Here is a 26,263-nt window from a genome sequence, read left to right on the forward strand (position 1 = left end):
AGCAGCTGCATGTGGAGGAGTGGGGACGCGAACCCAGTTCCCCAGATTACGAGTCCACCGCTCTTAACCACTACACCACGCTGGCTCTCACAAAGACACCAAGTCTCTGCTTTGCCATTGCTGCTTCTCTTTCCTTCCTTTTTGCATTTGACTGTATCAGGGCATTCACCCCAAATCTAAATTAGGTGGCAACTTGACTTTTGCACTCAAAATACCACCTTGCAACTAATTAAGCACATGCATGCAAATGGTTTTAATTTGCATACACCTTCTTTTCTCTATACAGGAGTGTAAAATGTAGATGGCAAGCTGTTGTGATAGCTAGAAAAGCTTCATAGATTGCTGGGTAGTTTTCAGGCACAATCTTTATTTCTCTATAGGACTCTCCTATAGAAATGTCCTCTCTCATATAAAACAGTGGCAGCTCGAGGGGGTGGCCTTGGCGTTTATGTTACAGCCTTCTCTGTGGTAGTGTCACATTTGTGTAAATTACTTCCTGCTTAGGGAGGCATGCTGTGGATCTGTTGTTGCTTTCAGGAATTTTTGACACCTCCCTCACCACAAGAACAGTTTTAATATGTTTGCATTGTTTCCTTTAAATATTTTGTGAGTTACATTGAGTGTTTGGTTGCAGTTCAGTGACACTGTAAAAAAATGTTGTTTAGGTTTTAGCCGGTGTGTGTGTGTGCATTTTGCTTTCTGTCAATGCTTTCAGCCTCATGTATTCCTGAAGGACCTTAGTGCGAAAGCAGCGAGGATTTCTGGGCCGACGCTTGTCATCTTCATGCCATAATGTGGCTTGCTAGCATGTTCTGTTACCATAGATGCCCTTTTCTCCTTGTCTCCTATGCTTCTAAGGTGGCACCTTAAAAGGGCCAGGCTGCATGCAGTGCTATATTTATTTAGCCCAAGGCTTCCCTTACTCTCAACTGGTTCAAGGTGAAGCTTTACCACTTCTTTGTGTGTTTGAATAGCAGCTGATAGCACAGCCTATCACCATTCTCCATGCTGTGTAACTGGGCTCCCTAGTGCACATTTCATCTCAGACTCGGAGTGTGCTTCATACTGTCTTTTATATTACTTCTTCCGCTGTTGTTTTGCAGTTAACCTTGCACCAGCTTTGGAATAGCACCTGTAGCGTTTTAACAGGCGTCCTGCAAAGCTCTTCCCTGCAAGCGCTTAATGTCACCAGAATAACTGCCTGGGATCTTTTATTGCCACCACATAATCCCTGCAGATAAGGACCCGCAACAGAGTCACAGGTTAATATGCCAGCAGCAAGCGCTTGAACTCTGCCCGTAGATTAAACAGGGTTGTGAACGGTTAGGTAAGGCAGCAAAATTTCTAGGACTTTTCAGTTGCCAATCTCTTTACAGTCTGGTAGCACTCTTGAATGTACAGATGGGTGCATAAAGAAGATGTGGTTGACAGAAGCCAAGTGGCCCTTTCCTTAAAGCTTAGTAGTAGTTTCAGACGTCTGGTTTAAAGATCAGGGCCTCATTGATGTGTCCCAGATTTGTATGGACCTAAATCTGAAAGATGGCATTCACACATGCAGGAGGCAGGAGACCCTGCGGGTATTGCATTTTGTACCGGAAAGCATTCTATTAGATTGTGAGTATTTGTTCATGGCAATGGGAGGGATACAGTCCAACACTTGGTACTTTATTCCCGCTTGAACTACTGCAATGCGCTCTATACGGGGCTACCTTTGAAGGTGACCCGGAAACTACAACTAATCTAGAATGCGGCAGCCATACAGGTGACTGGTAGTGGCCGCCAAGACCATATAACACAGGTCCTGAAAGACTTGCATTGGCTCCCAGTACTTTTCTGAGCACAATTGAAAATGCTGGTGCTGACCTTTAAAGCCCTAAAGGGCCTCGGCCCAGTATACCTGAAGGAGCGTCTCCACCCCCATCGTTCAGCCCAGACACTGAGGTCCAGCTCCGAGGGCCTTTCGGCGGTTCCCTCATTGCGAGAAGTGAGGTTACAGGAAACCAGGCAGAGGGCCTTCTCGGTAGTGGCACCCGCCCTGTGGAATGCCCTCCCATCAGATGTCAAGGAAATAAACAACTATTTGACTTTTAGAAGACATCTGAAGGCAGCCCTGTTTAGGGAAGCTTTTAATGTTTGATGTTTTATCATGTTTTTAATATTCTGTTGGGAGCCGCCCAGAGTGGCTGGGGAAACCCAGCCAAATGGGCAGGGTATAAATAATAAATTATTATTGTTATTATTATTATCCTGAGTGTAGCACAATGTGAATGTGGTTTCAACAATGGAATGAGGGCAGACCTAATGGGAGCAAGTTAATGTGAGTGCTGGATTGTTTTGCAAAGTTCAGGGGGCGGTACCCAAAGCTAGTAGACTCTCTAAACTTAGGGTCATGTTTTCAAGCCCCACGTTGGGCAAAATATTCCTGCATTGCAGGAGGTTGGACTGGATGACCTTCGTGGTCCCTTCCAACTCTTTGATTCTAGTCCTAGTCAGAATAGACGAAGTTCACTGTGCATGGCTAACCTAGCTTCATTAATTTCGGTTGGTCTGCTCTGAGTAGGACTTAGTCAATGTTGGAAACTTGGATATATAAGCTAATTTCCAAATGGCCCCCTTAAACTAGGGTTACGTTCGCCATAAAGGAATGTCTAGGCACCATCCCCCCCAGTGAAAGTGGTTATTATTATAAAGAAAAAGAATCTCAAAGTGGTTTACAACACATTAAAACAATCTAGAATAAAACAAATCCAAGCTTCAAGGCAAATATTTCATATCCTTCTCTTAAGTGACATTTTGCTTTCCCCATATTTATTCCCCTACTTAATTCATATAGCTGCCCCATAAGCAGAAGTACTCTAGGAAGCCAGGGTAGTGTAGACTGCTGGACTCAGACCTGAGTGCCTGTGGGAGTGCCTGGTGCCTGTGGGATTTCTAACACTAGACTTAGTTGCATACAATCTTCAGGATCTGAGCAAAGGTAGTGCATCAGTTTACTGGAAGAGCAATCTAGTATGGAAAGATTTTAAGCCATTCAATGTTGTCAACACTTTTTTCCCTGCACCTAAAAACAAACTCTGTGTTTTTTGTTTGTTTCAGAACTATTTTTACTAATGCACATTTGAATCGGTTAATTGTGTCAATTTTAGTCAAGCAGTTAAATCAACTGATTTCTTTAATCGCGCAGTCGAAATAACTTTTTGAAGTTGCTGTGCAAGATAAAATCACCCACTTCATATTCATTCTCTCTCTCTCTCTCTCTCTCTCTCTCTCTCTCTCTCTCTCTCACACACACACACACACACACACACACATATATATATATATATATATATATATATATATATATGCATATAACGCACATATAATGATTGCTTGCTTGCTTGCCTAAGAGAGCTCTCCTGCATGAACAGTAGATTGTGGATGAAAATCTTTGGATCTGGGCCCATGTGACTTTCAAAAACTGCATATATTTAAGAATAGAGTGATGTGGGGGGTGTAAACATTTCCATTAAAATCCTTGTCAATAATTCTTTTTCCATCTCTCTCTCTTGTAGTTGAAGCTTTATATCAAACCACATATCCAGAGTATCTCCAGTACATTTACCTGGTTGCACCAATATCTCTTATGATGCTAAATCCCTTAGGATTTATCTTCTGTGAAATCCAGAAATCGCGAGACAATAATAATCTCTCTCACAGCAAAATCAAGATTGTGGGACTTGGGCTTCTTCGAGTGCTGCAGAACCCAATTGTATTCATGGTCTTCATAGGAATTGGCTCAAACTTCATTCTTAAGCAAAAAATTCCCGAATATTTGGAAAACTTCTTTGATGGACTTGGCAGCTCATTTTCTGGCTCGGCACTCTTTTATCTGGGCCTCACAATGGTGGGCCAAATAAAGAAGCTGACGAAGGGTACATTTGTTGCACTGATTCTTCTCATCACAGCTAAACTGTAAGTTTGATTCCCTCTCAATCATTTGTGTTTGTTTCGGTATTGGGTGCATAGCTTCTCTCATAGGATAGAAGCAGTATGAAATTGGTGCAGGAATGGTCTCCAACATTTATTTTTCCTGTTAACTGTTAGCATTTTGGGAATACTGTACTTTTCGCTCTATAAGACTCACTTTTTCCCTCCTAAGAAGTAAGGGGAAATATGTGTGCATCTTATGGAGCGAATGCAGGCTGCGCAGCTATCCCAGAAGCCAGAACAGCAAGAGGGATTGCTGCTTTCACTGCGCAGCGATCCCTCTTGCTGTTCTGGCTTCTGGGATTCAGAATATTTTTTGTTTGTTTGTTTTCCTCCTCCAAAAACTAGGTGCATCTTGTGGTCTGGTGCGTCTTATAGAGCGAAAAATACGGTACATATTAGGCTGTTTGGGGGGGAATTCTTGTACCCATGGGGTTGTATCTATACTTTGCCTTCTGCTAATGAAAAGATTCCTTCCATCCACAGAGAGCTTTTGATCCAGTAGAGAGGGATCTTGCAGACGGAAGGGTGGGGAGAGTGACTTCTTGGCCAACCTTCTTCCAGCACTTCTTCCAACATGGTTGTGTAAGGTCCCCCAGTGGAGGTGCTAGTGAAGGTTGTAAAAGAAAAGGAGGAAGTGGCAAAATGATTGAATTCATCAAGCGTCTGTAAACTGTAATTAAGGAGATCACTCTGTAGGTGACTCAACATCTACATCTTAAGCTGCAGCTGCAGCTGATGAATCATCTGATTAACTAATATTTTCACAAGCATGACTACTTAAAACACACAGGCAAAATTTAAAGCAGAATTCCTATATGTCTTCCAGCATGACACTTAATGGGTGTTAAGAGTGTAGCTTTGCATTGAATTGTAGCAAGTAGTGTGTTCAAAAGATTGCCTTTGTCCTTTCCTGCTGTTTCATTCCAGTATTCCTTACGGCTGCATTTTGAGACTGGAAAATATTAAGATTGGCGCTGGGTAATTTGTGTTTCCTTTTCCCCTTCTTTGTCGTAGGCTGTTGATGCCGCTTCTATGCAGGGAAATGGTGGAACTGTTTGACAAGAGCGACAGCGTGGTCAACCACACCAGTTTATCAAACTATGCATTTCTGTATGGTGTCTTTCCATCAGCTCCTGGTGTAGCTATATTTGCAACTCAGTTCAACATGGAGGTTGAAATTGTATGTCTCCTGAACAATTAGTGAACAAATGTAAACTTAGGGCAGACCTAAAAATTGATTTTGTTGGGAATCTCAGGTGAGATATCCACACAGTAGTGGTTGCTCCCAGTACCAGTCATCACACAGAAGCTGAGAAAGGTTTAGATAGGTTACTGTTGCAGAAGATAAGGCTTAGTAAAACAGTTCTGGATGTAGATATAGATAGGGATATAGATATAGCTATAGATACAGCCTCTAGGCTTTTGCCGATACAGATATTTACAGATACACACAAGTACAAAGTATCTCAGTTGTTCAGAAGTTCAAGATGTAACATTGGACAAGTGACAACCAGCTAACTGACTTACAGAGACACAGCGCTGAGCAGACATGCATTCATCACAGACAGAGTCAGGGCACTGGGCTGTTACCATGGCAACTGGCTTGGCTGACACCGCACCCGCAATTAGCTCATTCATGGGGTGGTTTATGCTCACGAAGAAAATTAACACCTTCTCGTGTCCAGTTACTCCCAACAGTTTTTTCTTATACAAGCATTCCTGGCTTCTTAACCCTGCTCAGAGATTAAGGGCCACAGTTAATAATAATGCAATATACACTTGTGCCTATTGATTTAAGTGTGCCTAAGAACATTTAGTTATGTGTCAGATTTTGGCTTACATACACAGTAATCTTTTTTGTTCATAGTAATGAAACATTACTGGTTATTTCTACCTCATGCTTTTTGCAGACGTTCAAGGGTCACTTAACTGGTTGTTTTATTATTATTTATTTAACAAACTTTAAATACCACTTGATTGTAGTAAAACATCTACATGAAATATTGAAATTATCAATATAAACAGCTTGAAACGCCTTAAAAATAAGTTCAAGGTATTACTATTGGCATATAAAGCCCTTAGCAACTTTGGACCAGTTTATCTGTGAGATTTCCTTTCCCCACATGTGCCCACTCGACCACTTCAATCAGTGGAATTTGCACTAATACAGGTGCCTCGTAATACCCATTCCACATTTGTAAGAACTCCACCGTTCATTGTGGCAGCACTTGCCCTTTGGAACTTCCCATTGATACCAAGCCAGGCGCCTTCATTGGACTATTCTCAGCACCTGCTAAAAACATCCTTGTTTAGAAAATCTTGCACAGATGCTTAACAAGTTGAGATAATTTTAGTCTGTTTTAGTATTTTAACTCTTGTACATTTTAAAGCACAGTTGTGAATTTTTCTCGATTTTACTGTTTTGCCTTTTTGCAAAGGTAAAGGTGTTGGATTTTTTGTTTTTTTTACAATAAGGGGTGTTGGTTGTTGTTTTTAGAATCAAGAGTAAACAGTATATAAAATTTATGAAACAAATAATAAAATATCACTCCAGTGGTCTTCAACCTTTTCATACATGCATCTTTAACCCATTTGTGGATTATACATTATGGATTGCATTGGATTTGGTTGAAGCAAGAGGGTTATGCTATAGATTGTCTAAATTTCTCCATTCTTGATGTTTTGTACAGTGGAACCTCTGTTTCTGAACGTAATCTGTTCTGGAAGACTGTTCAACTTCCGAAACATTTGAAAACCGAGGATCAGTGGGCTGGCTGCAAAGTCAATGGGAAAAAATGAAAAACGCGCCTCAGAAGCCGTTTGACTTCCGAGGCACGTTCAAAAATGAAAGCAATTACTTCTGGGTGTTCAGCTTCCGAGACGCTGGAAAACCGAGGTTCCACTGTATATTGTTTGTTTTATGGTTCTTGTACTAAGCTGTGTATTTTAATATTGCATATTTCCCTTGGAAACCTTTAGATTGAAGGGTGGAATACAAATTTGATATTAAGATTTTGATTATTAATTATTAAAATGGTGTTGCGGGCTTTTACTTTCCATTTATAAATCGCATCAGATGATGTTGATCCACAAAGCTCACACATCATTAAAGTTGTGTTTTCACCCATTTATATTCCTCTCCTGATCTGCAGTTGAAGTCATATGTTCTTGTTGTCACCTTAATTTCTGATTGCAGATAACTTCTGGTATGGTGATCAGCACTTTTGTCTCTGCCCCCATCATGTATGTTTCTGCCTGGCTGTTGACCATCCCATCTATGGATCCCACTAGACTGGCATCTGCAATCCAAAACGTTAGCTTTGATATTAGTATCGTCAGTCTTGTCTCTTTGGTGAGTTTTAAATTTTTGAAACTGCATTGGGGGGGGGGCAAGGAATGAAGCATGTAAACCTGCATGTTCAAACATGTAAGCCTGACAGTGTAAACCTGAGCATGCTTAAGATAAAGGGACCCCTGACCATTAGGTCCAGTCGTGGCCAACTCTGGGGTTGCGGCGCTCATCTCGCTTTATTGGCCGAGGGAGCCAGCGTACAGCTTCCGGGTCATGTGGCCAGCATGACTAAGCCGCTTCTGGCGAACTAGAGCAGCGCACGGAAATGCCATTTACCTTCCCACCGGAGCGGTACCTATTTATCTACTTGCACTTGGACGTGCTTTCGAACTGCTAGGTTGGCAGGAGCAGGGACCGAGCAACAGGAGCTCACCCCATTGCAGGGATTCGAACCACCGACCTTCTGATCAGCAAGTCCTAGGCTCTGTGGTTTAACCCACAGCGCCACCCACGTCCCTCTGAGCATGCTTACTTGGAAGCAATTGCCATTGAACACAGCGTGTTTAATTCCAAGTAAACATGCACGGTGTTGGGTTTTCAGTTTCTACCATAGCCAGTTGCTGGAAGACTTGCAGGTTAATAGAAGCTGACAACCTGGGCTATGTGAAATTCTAACCCTTCTTGTTAAAAGGTTACCTGTAACGTTAACAAGCATGTGATAATGGCAAACAGTCTTGGAATTATATAAGACAGTACAGGGCAAAAGCGGTTGTCCTGAAAGGTTCAGAATACAGTGGTACCTTGGGTTACATATGCTTCAGGTTACAGACACTTCAGGTTACAGACTCCGCTAACACAGAAATAGTACCTCAGATTAAGAACTTTGCTTCAGGATGAGAACAGAAATCGCGTGGCACGGCAGCAGCGGGAGGCCCCATTAGCTGAAGTGGTGCTTCAGGTTAAGAACAGACCTCCAGAACGAATTAAGTTCTTAACCCGAGGTACCACTGTACCAGACATATTAATAGATTTCCCTCCCCCCCCCCTACTCTGTCAGATGGGGTTTTTTTACAGGTAGCCCTATTTACACATACAGTGGTACCTCGGGTTAAGTACTTAATTCATTCCGGAGGTCCGTTCTTAACCTGAAACTGTTCTTAACTTGAAGCACCACTTTAGCTCATGGGGCCTCCTGCTGCTGCTGCGCCGCTGGAGCACAATTTCTGTTCTCATCCTGAAGCAAAGTTCTTAACCTGAAGCACTATTTCTGGGTTAGCGGAGTCTGTAACCTGAAGTGTATGTAACCCGAGGTACCAGTATATATCTATGGATGTTTCAGTCTTATGAATAAGACACCAAGCGCTGTTCCAAACTGAGGACTGTTTCACAAATTACATTTTCATATATATGTCTATATTGGGGGGGGGGAATGGCCTCTGTCCAACTTACTTGTGCCAGCAGAATCCAATGCCAAGGATTCCTGCTAGACTTCCTTCTGTGCCCTCCCCAAGTCTTGCTCAGGAGGGTCAGGAGAACTCTACAGAACATCATGCAGTGGGGAGAGAGAGTTCTGCCAGTGCAAGAATTTCTCCTTGCTCAGGAGAGGAATCTCCTTGGTGCTATGTTGAATACAGCCCACGTGTTTATACCCTGTGGGTCAAAACTGTACATGAATATTTTCATGTATATTTTCATGTGAGGGAAGGGGGTCTTCTTGAGGAGATTTCACCCCTCCCATATCCAAGAATCTCCTGGTGTCTCTGCTGATTCTCCAGAGAGGAGGGGGGCGGTGTTCTGCTCTCTACTTATTCTACTCCAGCACCACATCAAAGAGTCAGTCAGTCAGTGTGTCGGAGAACGAGAGACTGAGTGTTAGAGATCGTGTGTATAGATAAGGTTGCTGCTAGGAGCAGCTGCAGACACTCAGTGCGGTTCAGCATTTCTGTATGCAAAGACCCATTTAGCTGTGTATATAGTTTGTATAGTTGTAGATAGAATAAAGAAGATATTCTACAGAGCTGCTCTCCGAGTCGTTTATGCTCTGCTAGACTCTGCTATATTCTGCTGTGCGACGACTGTCTTCTTGTGGAAGTGAATCCGGGGCTCACAACTCTAAGCTGTGAGTCCACAGCACCTTGACCCGTTCCTGTGCAAAAGGTCTCTGGAAGTGCTACCCAGCTCACCTAGCCCAGTCGGGGTTGAAGTGGATGAGCCCAGTTAGTGGCACTGGCTCAAGGGCGATGCTGACACTTCTTCCTTGGCGATCACTCGTAGCCGAGTAAGATTGTCTTCCATGAATGCGGTTTCAGCAATGAGTCCGTAGGTGATTGGAGGCCAATTCTGGATCCACACGTCCTTCCACAGTGGGGACATTGGTTTCCGGGCAGTGTGGATTTCCCAAGCATGCCTTCCTCTTAGCGCATTTCTTCCTTGTGTCCTGAGTTCGAGTGTCTTCAAAGCCCGTGACACCTTTGGTAAAGGCTGCAAAACAGAGGGAGCTGCATTGAAACTGCACACCACCTAGCTCTATCTACAGAATCCTTGTTTTCAGGGTATTTTATGTTTCAGACTGAAGTCTTCTGTGCTTGAAACCAAAATGGAAAAACTTGATCTCTTGATTGGGCTAGCTGTAGCTGCATTCAAAGTTTTTTGTGCAGTGGACAAGACAGGGTTGCTAAGCATGTCGGGAGTCGGTGGTGGTTTCTGCCTGTTAAGCAAACGGAACATTTTAAAGGGGCTTGATAATTAACTCGCTTGTAAAAATCGGAATGCTGACTCTCACAAGGGACAGGTTTTGACCAAACACATACATGCCTTTGTTGTGCTCCCTTCTTTGTAAAGAAACTGGAATTTGACTCTCTTACCTGTATTTCAGATCTGGTCCCTTGGTGTTATTCTTCTAAGTAAAAAATACAAGCAGCTTCCTCACATGCTTACAACTAACCTACTCATTGCTCAGGTCAGTATAACGTGGACATATGGAACATTTCTTGTAAAAGGGATGGTTTTGAAAGTAATAATGAATAGGAAGTGTTTTGTTTTCTGCTGAAGCTCTGAAGGCGTGTGCCACAGACAGCCATCCTAGTGAAACCAAGTAGGCCTGGCTAATGTAACCAGGAGATAACCTGGAAATCCCATGTATGTTGCTTTGTGTTCATGATGGAAGAATATGAACAATGAGAGATACATCGATACATTCAGTTGCTTCTGCAAGGGGAATTCTCCACTGCAGCTTTCTGTGTACCCCAACAAAAGTTTTCCCTGAGAGTTGGGTAGAATATGAGACTCTGGGGAGAGAAACTTGGGGAAATCTTTCAGAGGCACCTGCAATGAAAAGGCGGGGTTGGGAAATTCCCCTTGCCCCAAGCATTGCATTACCTTGATTTGAGAACAGCTTAGTTTATGAACAACTTGGATTAAGAACGCTGCAAACCCAGAAGTAGCTGTTTTGGTTTGTGAATTTTGCTTTGGAAGCAGGACATGTTTCACTTCCTGTTGAGTGTGTTCCATTTGTAAATTGAGTCCCCTGCAGCTATGGGAAAGCACACCTTCATTGAAGAAGGCTTTGGTTTAAGAACGGACTTCCAGAACGGATTAATTTCATAAACCAAGGTGCCACTGTATATGCAAACTTGGTTCTTTCACAATATTGCAAGCTGAATGTCCAAATTTCTGTGCTTGTCTGCTAGAAACGGTGCGTGTAGCCAATGCAGGACGAAACCCTGTCCTGCCATCCATTGCAAGTAGTGTCAGCTGATGGGCAAATGAATGTCATATGGGGGAAATGGCCTTGCAGGGCAAGATTGGCCTGCTGGGATACTCAACAGTGGGATACCCCACCCTGTCTTAGAGGCATTACCCATTCTGACAACAGGGGGAAAGCATGCCTCTTCCGAGATTATGTCTACTCTGGCACAAGCATTGTATAATCTAAAATAAAATAAAGCTCTTTTCTGATACTATCTCTATTATAGGTCATGGAAGGGAAACAGAAAAACTGCTCCACCTCTTCCCCTTCCCACCCCAAAGTAACAGGGCAAAGGGAAAGCTACAATTAGCCTGTTAATCAGTCAGTTCATTAATTACGTGAATTTTAATTTCTGAGATGTCTTCCATTGCATGGCAAACCCGTAAAGTGAATTAAAAATAAATCTGATTTTTACCTTTCAGTTTGTAGCCTGTGTTGGAATGGTAATGTGGAATTTCACTATTAAAGAGAGAAGCATCACTCTGCAAATCCTTGTCTTCATCTTCCTGTACAGTGCGCTTTACAGTGCTTTTTTGTGGACAGGTAAGCTAAAAAGCAGTAATACGGGGTATCCATAATGCAACTCCACGTGCATTACGGTGATCTTGCAAGTTACCGTATTTTTTGCTCTATAAGACACACCAGACCATAAGACGCACCTAGTTTTTGGAGGAGGAAAACAAGAAAAACAATATCCCTCTTGCTGTTCTGGCTTCTGGGATAGCTGTGTAGCCTGCATTCGCTCCATAAGATGCACACACATTTCCCCTTACTTTTTAGGAGGTAAAAAGTGAGTCTTATAGAGCAAAAAATATGGTATTTCCCCTCTTAATTAATAGCGCCTTTGCGATAGTGGTCTGTATGTTTTCTTCCTCCCAAGCCGAGTCAGTCTGTTTTTTCCTAGTGTGTCCAGATTGTCACTGGGGTGCCCAGAATGCTTTGCATTCATATAACACTTTCAGTGTGCAAATTACATCACACACATTAGAATCATCGTAATATTCACAACATCCCAGTAAGGAAGGGCCAGTATTAACTTATATGTTGCAGATTGGACGTTGAGGAGGAAAGTGGCTTGCCTCAAACCACCTAGTTGAGTCTGTGGCTGAACTGGGAATTGATCTGGATTGCATCTCGTTTCTGTTAGTCGCTACGCTAACAACAGCTTCCTTCCTAGTTTGGATTATCCTGCATATGCCTGCCAGCTGGATTGTTGCATATGTTAGAAGTCTGTGCTAGATCAGTAAAAGAGCACATGCTTTGCATCCTGGGACTTAGTCCCCTGCATCTCTAGATAGAGATGAGAAGACTCCTGTCTGAAGAGAGTTGCTGCTAGTTTGGTCTGCCTTTCATCGAATCTTAGAATTGTAGAGTTGGAAGGGACCGCGAGGGTCATCTAGTCCAACCCCCTGCAATGCGGGATTTTTTTTTTGCCCATTGTGGGGCTCGAAGCCCTGGCCCTGAGGTTAAGAGTCTCATGCTCTTAATAGAGCTGTCGGGGTGGTCTACTTTGTGTGCGGCATCTTCCTATGTTCCTGTTTCCTACAGTGTATCCTTATTTCTTAATACCTTCAGTGGTTATAAGGGGATGAGGCATCCCACTTTAGTGGGTCGGGGGGGGGGGGACAACGCTGCTTCCTTAAAAAGAAATAAACCAAGTTTCAAACTTTCTCGTTATCAGGTTTCTTATCTTTCTCTCTGCTGCTTTTGAAAAGAAGAGAAGCCATAAAGATCCCTGTCGGATTTATCATTATAGCTGGCTGGGGGTATGTTGGCAGAGGCTCTTTACTGAGAAAATACGTAGGAAGCCAGAAGCTAATGACCTGTGTGGTTCATCTTGGGTTTTTTGTTTACTGCAGCATCCCAGCTGTTCTTGTGGGAATCCTGTTAATCGCTGGTGAACGCTCGGATAACATCATTGATTCTGCGTTCTTTTATGGAAAAGATCAGGTATAGAGGTTCTTCCGCTCCTGTCTTTTAATAGTTGACCTTCCATAGTCAGTGTTCGTGAATTCTGCCTTCCAGGGGAGGGATATCCTTTCAGCCCAAGCACCTTATTTACTTGTGGGCAACGTTACAGAGGGCCATAAGGCAAAAGTTGGTGCTGTAACTGATGTAGTTCTTACCTTTTTGTACAGTAAGCTATGTTCCAGCCAGATGGCACACCCCTCCACCTAGGCAAACATATAGAGTTTCAAGCAGTATTGAAACGAGGGCAGTGATGTATGGCCTGAGGAGAATCACAGTGACTGCTTAGAAGACCTGGAGCAGGCTTCCTCAACCTCGGCCCTCCACATGTTTTTTTGGCCTACAACTCCCATGATCCCTAGCTAGCAGGACCAGTGGTCAGGGTTGATGGGAATTGTAGTCTCAAAACATCTGGAGGGCCGAGGTTGAGGAAGCCTGACCTGGAGGGCCTCGTTCAGCCCCTCATCCTTAGGCTTTCCCACCCCTACTATGCACTTTCCGTCTGGTACCTCGGGTTACAGATGCTTCAGGTTACATACACTTCAGATTACAGACTCCGCTAACCCAGAAATATTACCTCGGGTTAAGAACTTTGCTTCAGGGTAAGAACAGAAATCGTGCAGTGGTGGCGCAGTGGCAGCAGGAGGCCCCATTAGCTAAAGTGGTGCTTCAGGTTAAGAACAGTTTCAGGTTAAGAACAGACCTCCAGAATGAATTAAGTTCTTACGGCCTCGGCCCAGTATACCTGAAGGAGCGTCTCCACCCCCATCGTTCTGCCCGGACGCTGAGGTCCAGCGCCGAGGGCCTTCTGGCGGTTCCCTCATTGCGAGAAGCAAAGCTACAGGGAACCAGGCAGAGAGCCTTCTCGGTAGTGGCGCCTGCCCTGTGGAACGCCCTCCCACCAGATGTCAAAGCGATAAACAACTACCTGACATTCAGAAGACATCTTAAGGCAGCCCTGTTCAGGGAAGTTTTTAATCTGTGATATTTTAGTGTATTTTGGGTTTCTATGGAAGCCGCCCAGATTGGCTGGGGAAACCCAGCCAGATGGGCGGGGTACAAATATTAAATTATTATTATTATTATTATTATTATTATTATTATTATTATTATTATTAACCTGAGGTACCACTGTAATCTTGGATGCACTTTTACAGGGGGGAAAGAAACACAACTTCCAAGAAACAAGGTGTAGAATTGACCGCATCCCTTAAAAGCAATAGTTGAGGAGTGCTTTAGCAGCCGAGATTTCTATATGCTTGACAGAATTATATGTGTGGTGCTGGGTAGAGAAAGGGGATGTTGGCAAAGTACTGAGGATTAGATTATTTTGCTTGAGAAGTTGCAAAGCCGACATTAAACTTGACATCTGGTGTACAGTATGAACCAGAGGAGGCACAGGTTTCAGCAGGAAGTTCTAAATAAAGCTGAGGTAGGTGTGTGGCAAATGGAACATTACTATTGTATTTTTGGTTCCTTTCTCCCCCTCAAAAAGCGACTTGTACTGTAATACAAACATCTGTTCCCAGCCTTTGACTTTAAAAGCCTCGAATAAGCAAATAGCATTTGTTTTATTCAGTATTCTAGAGACACAGTGATGCTGAATTTCACATAGGTTGCATAGGTTCTTTCAAATGACAAGGGACTTACTGAATTCCTGCCTCTCTTTCCCTCCCCTCCATTTTTGCAGATGATTATCACAGCAGTTATCGTATCCATCAGCATATTGATATCGGGTGTATCACTCATGTGTATGAACAGATCTGGAATGGAAGCCAGCTATGAGGTGTTGACCCAAGATTCCCAACACAGTCAAACAGAGGAAACAGAAAGGGAATTTAACGAGCGCAGTAGATCTCTAGACAGTTCTTCTCGTTCGTTAGTGGACCCTTCAATGGAAAGAGGTATGATAAATCCTTAATAGAAGAAGCCTGGTTACCTTTGATGGCAGTAGGGCATACTAAGGCCTCTGTCAGGCAATTGTTTTCCATTTTGTTTCAACCCAGCATGCATATTCCACAGCTAAACTTGTAGACATTGCCACTTGCGATCCCCTGCTCACCTTGGCAGTGATGTCTGAATGCCCGCCTCAAATAATGTACTGCAGTAGAATTGCAAACCCATTGCAGGCCCATTTAAAAGAGCATAATCTTGTCTTGCTGTGTCACAATGCCCTCTAGAAAAGTAGACACCTTTGTAATCTGCCATTTTTCCTCTAGGGTGCTGTGAGTGCCAAAAGCCGAATAGACGGTTATGCTGTTCTGAAGGAGAGCCAGGATCCAGTAGTAGCAGCGCCCGCGATAACTGCACGACATCAATTGAGACAGGTGAAGCACAACTGTAGTATCCTTTGATGTTCAAGCCCATTTACAAGTTTTAAAACGGAAGCATGTGAAATTGCACATGTGTTCATTAAGAGGCCTGCATGTGCACGGCCAGAGTACACCACCCACATTTCAAGTTACAAACCTTTTCACATATCAGTCCCGTGAAGGGGGTCTGTGCACAGGAAGGGCAGAGAGGGCCAGTGGCCGTTGCCCTTATCTATGTGTGGACTTCCAGCTGCACAGTTAATACATAAAGGGAGCTCTTATGGTTGAGTTTGGTCAGGGTGTGTGTTTTTTCTTCAGAGCATCATGTGTGGACTTCGTATTCATGTACTGCCACACGGGTCTCGGAAAATTATTTGATAACTCTGGCCAAACTTATAGCAAGCTTAATTTCCAGTGAGTGAAAAAATGGATAAGCCCAAAAGTAACTTTTGACAGTAGGGGTGTAGGAAGTCATTCACTGCCTCCTGTTATAATTTGGGTGAGGGTTAGAATGGCGGGGGACGATGACCGTAGCTTGCTTTTGAGACAGCTGGAAAAGCAAGGCATCATCCCGCTAGCCCCTTTGCACTTTCTGCATGTAGGGACACAGGTGGCGCTGTGGTCTAAACCACTGAGCCTAGGGCTTGCCGATCAGAAGGTCGGCGGTTCGAATCACCACAACGGGGTGAGCTCCCGTTGCTCTGTCCCAGCTCCTGCCAACTTAGCAGTTTGAAAGCATGCCAGTGCAAGTAGATAAATAGGTACTGCTGTGGCGGGAAGGTAAATGGCATTTCTGTGCCCTCTGATTTCCATCACGGTGTCCCGTTGCACCAGAAGCAGTTTAGTCCTGCTGGCCACATGACCCGGAAAGCTGTCTCTGGACAAACACCAGCTCCCTCGGCCTGAAAGCGTGATCAGCGCTGCAACCCCATAGTTGCCTTTGACTGGACTTAACCGTCCAGGGGTCCTTTACCTTTTTACCTTTTTTTTTACCGCTGCACCATCTCCCACAATCTTCAGAGAAAATTCTAAGAGGCTTTATATGGGATGGATAGAAAACCATAATGTTTGGGGACAGCAACTCCCTACGTTCTTTGTGGGTCTATAGAGGATCACACAACAAAGGAAGCAGTAGCAGGAAGAAAATAATTTCACCTGTTTGTCAAGAAGGGCAGCATATTCTTTGGCAGAGCGAACGACTTGACTAGAGAGACTAGAGTGTGTGTCATTGGTTAACAAGTAAGGAAGAGGAAAGGAGCCCAGGCCTCTTGAACTACTCATCTAAGTTAGCAGGAACTATCGCTGCTAAGATTGGCAGCAGAAAGGAATCCAGTGTTCAGTTGCAGCAAGCTCCCTGTATAGGAATTTGTTGACCTCTTGCTGCCATCTGGTGGCAGGAACGATTTTTGCGGTCAAGAACTTTTGACGCTTTCTATAAATACGCCGAATTCAACTTTAGAAGTGGAATTCATTGTAGTGCTTAGCTGTTGATGTATATGAGAAACAAGGTCCACTTGCCAGTGTCAGTGCTATTTTTCTAAAAAAGAGGTGCTGGAACTCGCTGTGAACGCCTTCCTTGTTCTCTTATAACAGTAATGGTGTTGGAACAGAGTTCCTGCTGAAAAAAAGCCTTGTCGCTTGTGCAGTGAAACCTTCCCGCTTCCTATCCCCGCATACCCTATAAATCTTTTCTGGGGTTTCACCCAACCCTCCAGAGCAGATTGTGGGGAAGTCCTACTGCACACTTCATTGAATCCCGCCCTAAATTCTATTACGTTATGTTTCACCTATGGAATTTGACGTGGGGCCGAAGAAATAAAATGCCAGCATGCTGATATTCAGCTTAATAAGGCTACACCATGTAGAAAGCATTGTGGGTTGGTACGTTAGTGCCAGTATTTCCTTTCTTATTTCTCCCCTCCCCACACCTGACCAGGAAATTTAATGCTGGATTAAAAGCCTGTTCCAGAGAATCGCTTTAGTGCTGTGCTGTTTTAAGCCATTCAAGTGGTAACTGCCCCTGTTGCTTTGTAAGGTCACAGAAATAGGGTAGCTGTTGGCCTGGGTCAAAACTCAAGGCTTTCACTCCTTGACGCAAGCAGCTAATATAGTCTTTCACAAGCAGGGGGCGGGGCGTGTTTGAATGCAATGGAAAATAAAGGACATGCAGTTTGTTTTTCTGATTAGTGTTTTCTAGGGGGGGGAATGCTTTTGCTTTAACAATATGATAGTAATCAATATGATAGTAATCAATGGTATTTACATATCAATTGGGCAAAATGAAAAACTTAACATATGTTGCACTTTAATGTTTTTCAGCGAATCGGTGCTTAAGTCCATGCAGTTCTCAGAGCTGTGCCTTGGTCCAGGAAGAGCAGCTTCTGCAAACTGGAGACAAGCAGCTGGCTAGACATGTGCTGCTGTGCTTGCTTCTCATTGTGGGCCTCTTTGCTGTAAATTGCTTTTTTTCCCACCTCTTCTGATAACTGTTTTAGTTCATTGATTCACACCAATGTTTAGGGAAGTCAGTGCAGGGAGGGGAAAGTTTCAATGCCATTATAATTTATGCAGCATTTTTGATTTGCTGCATTTACATCCCTTCTTTCCTCTGAAGAGCTCACTGCATCATTCTCCGCCACCCCCAATCTTATCTTCACAACATTCATGTCAAGTAGGTTGCTTGCATTTGCATCGAAATTCTAGAGGTCCTCAGCAATGCACAGCGTTGGTTCACAGTAGGTGGACCAGTGGTCTGATGTGATATTGTCAGTTTCCTATCTACTCCTCCTTAGTTGTGTTAATATAAGAACATTGCATAAATCCCTTGCACGGAATGATATCTTGAAGTGACCTGCATTAAATAGTGATACACCATCTGTTGAGGTGTAATGAAGAGGTATTGCACAAAGAGTAGCTGGCATGGCGTCTTTCACATGTTCTGGGCTACATTGTCCCTAATCTTGCTGACTGGGTCCAATGGGAGTTGAGTCTTAACAACCTCTGAAGGATACCCTGTTGTCTACCTCTGAAATAGGCTACCACACCTGTAGTCGTGCTTTCCTATCATGCTTTCAAGTGTTGGTATAACAGCAGACAGCATTGGAGTGATGATAAAGAGATGGGCTGGTGGTTCCATCAGCTGTGTATTTAGTGAAATGAACATTTCATTAAATTCTTGGGGCGTGGTACTCGACCAAACAGTTTTGTAAGTCCAAATGAGTTGTGTTTGGACATTGGGGCTTCCCCGGTGTGCCCCACCATATCCAAATCTGCTCCATAAGGTAGTAGGAACCCCAGAACAGATTTAAGAGGGTGCACTGGGATGGGTAGGAAGAACATTCTCTTGCGCAGAGACAAATCATTGTGTTGATGGACTGTTCCCCCTTAGTTCTACTTTGAATACATACAACCCATGGCTTTACTATATTATTCCATTGGAAAAGCATTTTGTTAAACAGAAGTGCATTCCACCTCGTTGCAAGCCCTAAAAAGTGGATTGCAATAAAAATAACAAAATTCACATTCAAAAAACGTGAAGCTTTAAAAATATTTGTTCTTCTTGTCTTCCCCCAGAATTTATCCAGCTGTTTGTGGTGGTTGTTCAACCAAGAACCTGGAAGACTCTATGTGGAACTACAATTCTTTTGCGCTGTATTTAATTTTGGTCAGGTAATATTGACTCTGACATCACATCTCTGATCTTACATTCACTTGACTGAGACAACATCTCACTGAACCCAGTTAGCATGCATTAGAAGATTGGGATAAAAAGAGTTTGTCAGGAAGGGGGGAAGGGGCCCCTCTTTGTTCCTTTGCTTATTATGAACTTGAAGAAAATTATGTTGAAAGTACTTGCTCTGTCAATGTGCTCTGACAAGTTGCACTGGGTTCCTGGCTGCTGTACCAGTCTTAAAAGGGAGGGGGGAAATACTCATTTCCAATAGACAGATGTTTCATTAGCATCTGTCACCAAGACAGAGGATGGATGGATGTTTCAGCATTATCAGGTGACTGTCATCAAGGCCTGCAGATTTCAATTAGTGCACATTATTGAAAGTAGTCATTAACTTGTAACTTAGGTATTTGTACTAGCACTTATTTTAATTCCTGCTGCTGTTACCACATACACACTTGTGTGTGAGAACGTGTGTGTATAACCTGAAGTAAAATAAAAGCCACAAAGTGTCTTGTGATACCTTAAAATTCATTGGATTTTAATGGTCTACTTATCAATGTTTCTTTTTTAAAAAATAATAACAATCCATTCTTTTTCAGGGATTCATTTCTTTTGGAATTTTTGGTTTAGACAAACATCTTATTATTCTTCCATTCAAACGGAGGTAATTTTCCCAATAAGTATATGAATGTGTTAATAATGCCAACTGTCTTTCAGATTTAACCCCCAACTAATGTTATATCTGCCTGCTCCTCTGTGCAGCTCTTAACTTTTGTACCATTCACGAAACAACATTCACATACATGGAATGGGGCTTTCTCTTCAACTCATTCTCTGTGTGGCCCTCTGTTCTTGAGAATCTGCTATATGGGATTGAGGGGGGGCTTGAGGATGGTAGGAGATATTAATATGGTGGGCAGGAGTGGAGTTTACAAATTGCTGTCCTCCTTACACGAACAGAACAGCTTAGGATCCAAGCTATAGTCACCAAATGATGAACAAGTGTGTATAAATCAGCCCAAAGGGTACAATCACACCTCAGAAGTAAAACAGAATCTTTTCCAGAAGTCCGTTCGACTTCCAAACTGTTCAGGAACCAAGGCGCTTCAGATTGGTTGCAGGAAGCTCCTGCAGCCATCGGAAGCCGCGGAAGTTGTGACGGTCGTTCCAAGTTCCAAATAACATTCGCAGTCCAGAACACTCACTTCCAGTTTCGCGTGGCGTTCAGGAGCCAAAACGTTTGTCTCGCAAGACGTTTGGCTTTCCGAGGTATGACTGTACTTGAATTCAGGAGCAGAAATTCACACCTATTCATCCTGTTTTCTATTCCATGCACAGTTTTTCTAAGGCAAAAAAACCCGAAAAAAAATCTCATACTGCTTCTCCCTTGAAACTAATTATTTTCAAAGACCTGATGTGATAACTCATCTATACATAATAGAAAGATAATGTACATAGATATTTATAATACGACGTTCCTATTTGCTATTTCTTTTTATTTGTTGTAATATTTCAAAGGGCTTGTTTCAGATTGACTTTTTCTCTCTCCAGGTTTGAATTCCTCTGGGGAAACAGGACATCGGAGCGCAGGGAATCCACTGTACCAGAGGAAATCCGGATGACGTGCCAACAGTTTGTTAACTACCACAAAGAGATGTGTGTCAGGAGCATTGTCCAAGACAGAAGGTGGGGCTGTATATCAATGTAAAGATTTATTCAAACTATTTCTATTCTTGGATGATGGGTACACTTTGCAATCAGTTCTGGTGTCCTAATCTCTGAGTGTTTTGTGCTGGAAACACTTCCGAATAACACTAAATATGCATGTGAAAGCCTCTAGACTTGTGTTTTGTTTTCTAATTCCTGGACTAAGGTATGCTTGGTCTTAAACCAAAATGACAGGAAATCATTTTCAAGATTCTTTTTCTGAGTTAACATAGTGTCAGACTAGTGGAAAGTGACTGGCATTGCTGAGGGATTCTAAGGAACCAAAAATTCAGTGCAGTTTTGAAATTAGTGATTAAAGTGAGTGCTGTCTTGAAAAGTTTGGTGTGTTGATTCAAAATGGCATGCTGTTGTATCCTGAAACTCAAGACAAAAATCTGCTCCTTGATCTCAGGAACCATCATACAAAATTTGCTTATGATACCTTAAAAGATCTTCTATATGCCTAGAGAACAAACTTCTTTCCAAAATATATAGTAGATCATGCTAGCATGCTCAAATTATAGCCAGTCATTTTGCATGCTGATCAAAAACAATTCACGGTACATCTCCTTAAAATACATTTTAATAAATGTTTTTATTTAATTTTCCAGTATAACACACAAAAAATCCCCATATAATAAATATAACCCCTCCCCTCCTCATGAGAACGTAAAGAGTTCAGCCAAATATATCCCACTACAGTTTGGCATGCATTGGCAGAGGTTGGATGAAATTGGTTTCTGATATGTATGTTTAAAAGGCATGTCCTATTTCTACAAAGTTGTTTTCCATTTGCTGCCTATTCAGTGTTTTTAACTGTTTAGTCAGCTTTTCCAGCCTTTTTGATTTCAAGCAGGCAACTGCAAACAATCCAAACCCTTCCCATTTTGTGCAATCAATAGATAAGCTGCAACCATTAGAAAGTCTTATTTTAAACATTTGAACCTCAAACATTTAATGCAAGAGCTCAAAAGTAGAGGTGGAGGAAGCTACTGTTTTCTAACCTGTCTTCCTCCACGTAATAGTGCATGAAACCAAGAAATCTTGGGCTTAAAACTCCCATCAGATGGAGTTCTTACTGATGCTACTTTTGGAAGACTTGGTGGTGTATTTTTTAATCACTTTAGAGATAAAATTTATTATGTACCTGAAGTCCTAAATCGGGTGGGGATCTGTTCATTGAAGGAGCAGCTGATTAGCAAAAGGGGACTTACTTGTGTGTCCCAGAGCGTGTAATTGTGGCTTCTAACTCTGCAAAATCAGCTGCAAGGAGACCAAAGCAGAAAGCCCGGGTGGGTGTATCTCAGCAGAAAGGTACTTACATTCCTTAAGAGATATTCAAAATGCTGTCCACACACCTTGCAATTGCATGCAATCTTTGGGATGCAAAGTTCATTATTAAGTTTGACGCTCTGAATAGCTGTAAGGCAGGGCTTGCAGTCCCAACTGTGCATTGTTTAGATGCTCATTCACCTGCACAGTCAGGACTGAGGAAGGGTCTTGGAGAAAATGGGATCTTGTGTCCATGGGGCAATAGCTCTCTCTCTGTGTGTGTGTGTGTGTGTGTGTGTGTGTGTGTGTGTGTGTGTGTGGTGTTAGGGGTGTATGATTATATGTGGGTCTGGCCTTGTCCACTCTGAGAATGCAGCCCCCACAGCAGCTTTTCACCAGGGTGCTGCAGCCCTTGGCCTGAAAGAAGGTCTCCCCCCCCCCCTTTCCCAAATGAGAGAGTTGTGTTTGTCACGATGTTTTCAGATATAAGCAGTGAGGTTTCCAGTTCAGGATCACATATTTCCCAAAAGTTTTGTCTTTTGGGATGAGGGGCATATAATAGACTTACTGAAAAGGAATTTTAGAACAGTACTTGGGAATTCCTAAGATGGCTTGAGTGAACAGCTTAGGACAATTCTGCTGAATTCTTTGTTTTTTAAGTTCTGAAACGAAATGCTTTTTTTTTTGGTTTGGTTTTGAGTATGTACATTTGTAGAGCGTCCTTATTTCCATACTGTGGTGAAATATGTGCCTTCTCTTGATCCTTTCTCATGTACGTGTTTTTCTTCTAATGTTTTTTTTCCTCTCTCCTTCTCAGTTGAATGTCCGGCATCAGTCCTCTTCTGTTGTTGTTTCTTCTTCTTTCCATCCTTTTGTGTGTTGGCTCTGCTTCACTTCACTAATCCAAATAAATTTTTGCTCTTCGTTTTAATAAAAATGCTGATGGGTTCCTTCTTTACGTTGGTTTGCTGCCTTGTGTAGTTGGTCATATTGGCTTGCTCTAGCTCTCTAACACATGCTTCCTTACAAGATAAGCAGAAACATTCACTATCACAGGTCAACTTCTGAACAATACCCTTGTGGCCGTGGGTAGTTTTTCTCTCACTGTGTCATTGGAAATAGAACTTGATCTTTTTTTTTCTTCCAAATGTCGTTCTCAGTATCTTGCATATTTATGACAATTTAGGGGAATTAAAAAAAGTTCAATTACTGTTCTTATACAGTAATAGAGAATTCTCAATTTAAGCTTGAAAAACAAGTTACGTAATTGCATTAAAAGGTAGCCGAGTCGCCGTACAGTCCCCCAAGGCAGCACTTCACCTGTTTCAAAGCTCCTTGGAGTATGAATTGCCATACAGGATTGGCACCACCCTGCCAGACAGATGCATTGCGGGCAAGTGGTGTGCGCAACTGCACCAGCAACTAGGCTAGAGGGCTTTTCAATGGACTCCTGCTGATTTGGTAACCTTGACTTAGGGGCCAGCGGGTTTAAATGGCTCTCAGTCCGAAGAGGATGCTGCTCCACACGTTGTGCTAGTGAATGTTTGAAAGGTGGCAAAACGGTCCCTGAATGGTTCCTCCTTTAGACTTTAAGGGGGGATTGATCGCCTGTGTGAATCATCATCATCATTTTATTTGTATGCCCCCTTTCCATAGTTGACAACGTGACAAGATTTACACAATTACCAACATAACAAAAGTCATAGCAATAAATAAAACCCATCAAAAATACACAACCAAATGGAAACAATTATTAAAAGAAATATATTGCTAGCATGTAAAGATAGCATAATTATATCTCCCTCATTTAGTCCCCAGCATCTCCAGGTAGGGCGGGGAAACCTTGGAGTCAGTGTCCACAGTCATGGCCTAGATGGACCCTGACTTGGTCTAAAGCAACTTTGAATGTTTCTCCATTTTTCAAATGCAGGCATGCAATCCTCCCCCTGCAGTCTGAAATGGTACCGTCCAAGAACAGGTTACTGCCACTTCTGCTGTATATTGTATGAACTAGGTAGCAATCGCATTGATTGAAACGTGGATTTCCCCTATTCTTTCCATCCTTTTTGTTACACGGAGTAGAGATCTTAGTTCGTACCACTATGAATGTTGAACCAGTGGTAGTTCATGCTATACTAACCCACATAGTGTTATTTTATGCATATGCTCGCTTCAAATGACTTGTGCATGCATGTTGATTGTGACTTAGAAAAAAGATAATCCAGGTTTGCAAAAAAAAAACCCACAACCATGCTTTACTATACACATGACCTCCTTTTTAACAATTCTTTTAACTGTCATGCTGTCTTTCCTTGTTTCCCCCTATTTTTCCCCCTTTGTCTTCACCCATCAAACAGTGGTGGTACGAGATTTACAGAGCATGTGGGTGAATCCTTCCTTTGACATACAGGTGTGGCACAAAGACTGTGGCCGGGGTCTTCTGTGGCTGTGACCTGGTGAACTGGCTCGTGGAAGTTGGCCTTGCCTTAGACCGTGGGGGAGCTGTGGTGTATGGAGAAAGACTGGTGAAGGGAGGCATCATCCAGCACATTGCCGATGAATTTGAGTTCCGGGACGAGCAGTTGTACTATCGCTTTGTGCCTCGGAGATGTGTGGCAGTAGAAAGCCATGGAAATGAGGATGCACTTTGAAGCTAGCCAAAAAAGAGTTGCCCCAACTCTTTCCTGACCCCCCTAGTTCTCACGCTCTTCTGTGATGTTCTCTTAGTGATAATATGGTTCTGTTTGTGTCCTACCCAAAGAGAATTAACGTCTCATGTGTTGAATACTAATGAGTCATTTCAGGGAATTATTTAAAATATTTTTTATTTTTGAACTATGAACCGCTTCCCAATAGTTTCCTTGCCTGTGCAAACAGTACTCTGCAAAAGTCTGTGTTTGAGGAAAGTGTTGTGTTCTCCAGTTTAATTCTGTTTTTGAATTGTGATGTACTGGCAAAACAGCAAGGGATAGTTACTCAACGCATTTTGGCCAGTCTGTTACTCCCTTTTGAACACAAAATCCTCTATTTGTGCTGACATAAATGAGACTGTGGAGATTGTTGTGGTGTCTGAGGATTAGAATTGGGAAATAAGCAGATTTTTGCCATTAGCAGTTCTTGGGTGAACAAGCCAATCATTTTAAAGAATGAAATAGTAGACTGCAATCCTGTGTACCATCAAGCTGCTCAAATTCAATTGAAATCAGTGGGATTTTAAAGCGGCCTCTGTGCAGCACTTGCAGCCTAAGCATGATTTGTTTTCCTAGCCTCATAAATTGCTCTGAAACAAGAGGTTGGCTTATAACTTCTGAACATTGAGCCATTTGCTTTTTACAAACCTTAAAGTAATAAACAGATTCTGATGTCTGTGAGGTTGTGGTTACTTTGCACTTCTAAATTAGACCAATAGCCTATAAAGACCAAATACTTGAATTAGATTTGGGTACTACTTTCAATATGCAACTTAAATGAGTTATTTAAGTTTGTTGGATAACCTTGTAATACTGATTTGAAGGACTCTCTCGTCTTCACAAGGCCCCTTAATGGGTGATGCTCACTTAAATGCCAATAAACCCTCTCATTAGTTTCTCTATTTTTTATGGTTGTCTACATAAAGTAACACTGTATTTTAAATAATGCCCTTTATTTTTTAAGTAGATACTAGAGTGGTCATTTTATCGACCATTTTATATAAACTTAATTCACTGGAAGGAACAATTTGCCATGTGACTTTTGTTTCTTCACTTACAGTCATGAGATCTGTTATGTTGCCTAACCCTTTTTTGCCAGATGAGTGATGTGTGTGCTTTATTTTTATAGAGGTATGGATCGAAAGGGTATTCTTGGACTTGCGGCTGTTCGCCTCTGATAGTAGGGAGTCGGGGCTAGCAGCCTAGTCAACATTTCAGTAGCCACAACTGCATGAATATGCATGCAAAATGTACGAATAAACCACTTCCTTTTGCTGTCAAACGTGTAATCTATTTTATGTCAACCTTACACATGAACTGACAGGCCTGTTTGTATATGTTACAGAAGAAACACTATCTTCCACAATGTAGAAAACTGTGTTTGGTATAAAGTGTGGTTTTAATCTGATCTGCCGCTGAAATGACAGGAATGCATTACAATTACATTTCTGTGGCCAATCATGCTTTTGTCTAATTTGGGAGGAATTATGGAAAAATGTGTTTTGGAAGTAGTTGGATTTTTGTGCTCCAGTTTCTCAATAAATCCAGATGTTTAACCTTGGTGTTCTGTACATTCCTTTTCATAGTTGAATAAAGTTGCTGCCTGCAGAAATAAGTCCAACATAA

At 42.5% G+C, this 26,263-nt stretch overlaps 1 protein-coding gene across 2 annotated transcripts in view; it reads left to right on the top strand.

Moving 5' to 3' along the window:
- Nucleotides 1-26,193, top strand: part of GPR155 (G protein-coupled receptor 155) — a 36,182-nt gene extending 9,989 nt beyond the window's left edge. Inside the window, exons 3-16 of one of the 2 annotated variants that reach the window (XM_081870379.1) lie at nt 3,555-3,954; nt 4,987-5,152; nt 7,169-7,324; nt 10,140-10,223; nt 11,435-11,555; nt 12,694-12,778; nt 12,872-12,962; nt 14,671-14,884; nt 15,200-15,307; nt 17,612-17,745; nt 18,866-18,961; nt 19,568-19,632; nt 20,520-20,654; nt 24,305-24,495. In XM_081870379.1, coding sequence (XP_081726505.1) covers nt 3,555-3,954; nt 4,987-5,152; nt 7,169-7,324; nt 10,140-10,223; nt 11,435-11,555; nt 12,694-12,778; nt 12,872-12,962; nt 14,671-14,884; nt 15,200-15,307; nt 17,612-17,745; nt 18,866-18,961; nt 19,568-19,632; nt 20,520-20,654; nt 24,305-24,350 — 1,901 coding nt within the window. In that variant the 3' untranslated portion in view covers nt 24,351-24,495. Of the gene's footprint in view, nt 1-3,554; nt 3,955-4,986; nt 5,153-7,168; nt 7,325-10,139; nt 10,224-11,434; nt 11,556-12,693; nt 12,779-12,871; nt 12,963-14,670; nt 14,885-15,199; nt 15,308-17,611; nt 17,746-18,865; nt 18,962-19,567; nt 19,633-20,519; nt 20,655-24,304 lie in introns of both variants that reach the window. The other variant, XM_081870378.1, reaches the window with a different exon arrangement.
- Nucleotides 26,194-26,263: the final 70 nt, after the last annotated feature.

Source organism: Podarcis erhardii (genome assembly GCF_964252035.2).
Source record: "Podarcis erhardii genome assembly, chromosome: 1".
NCBI lineage: Eukaryota > Metazoa > Chordata > Lepidosauria > Squamata > Lacertidae > Podarcis > Podarcis erhardii.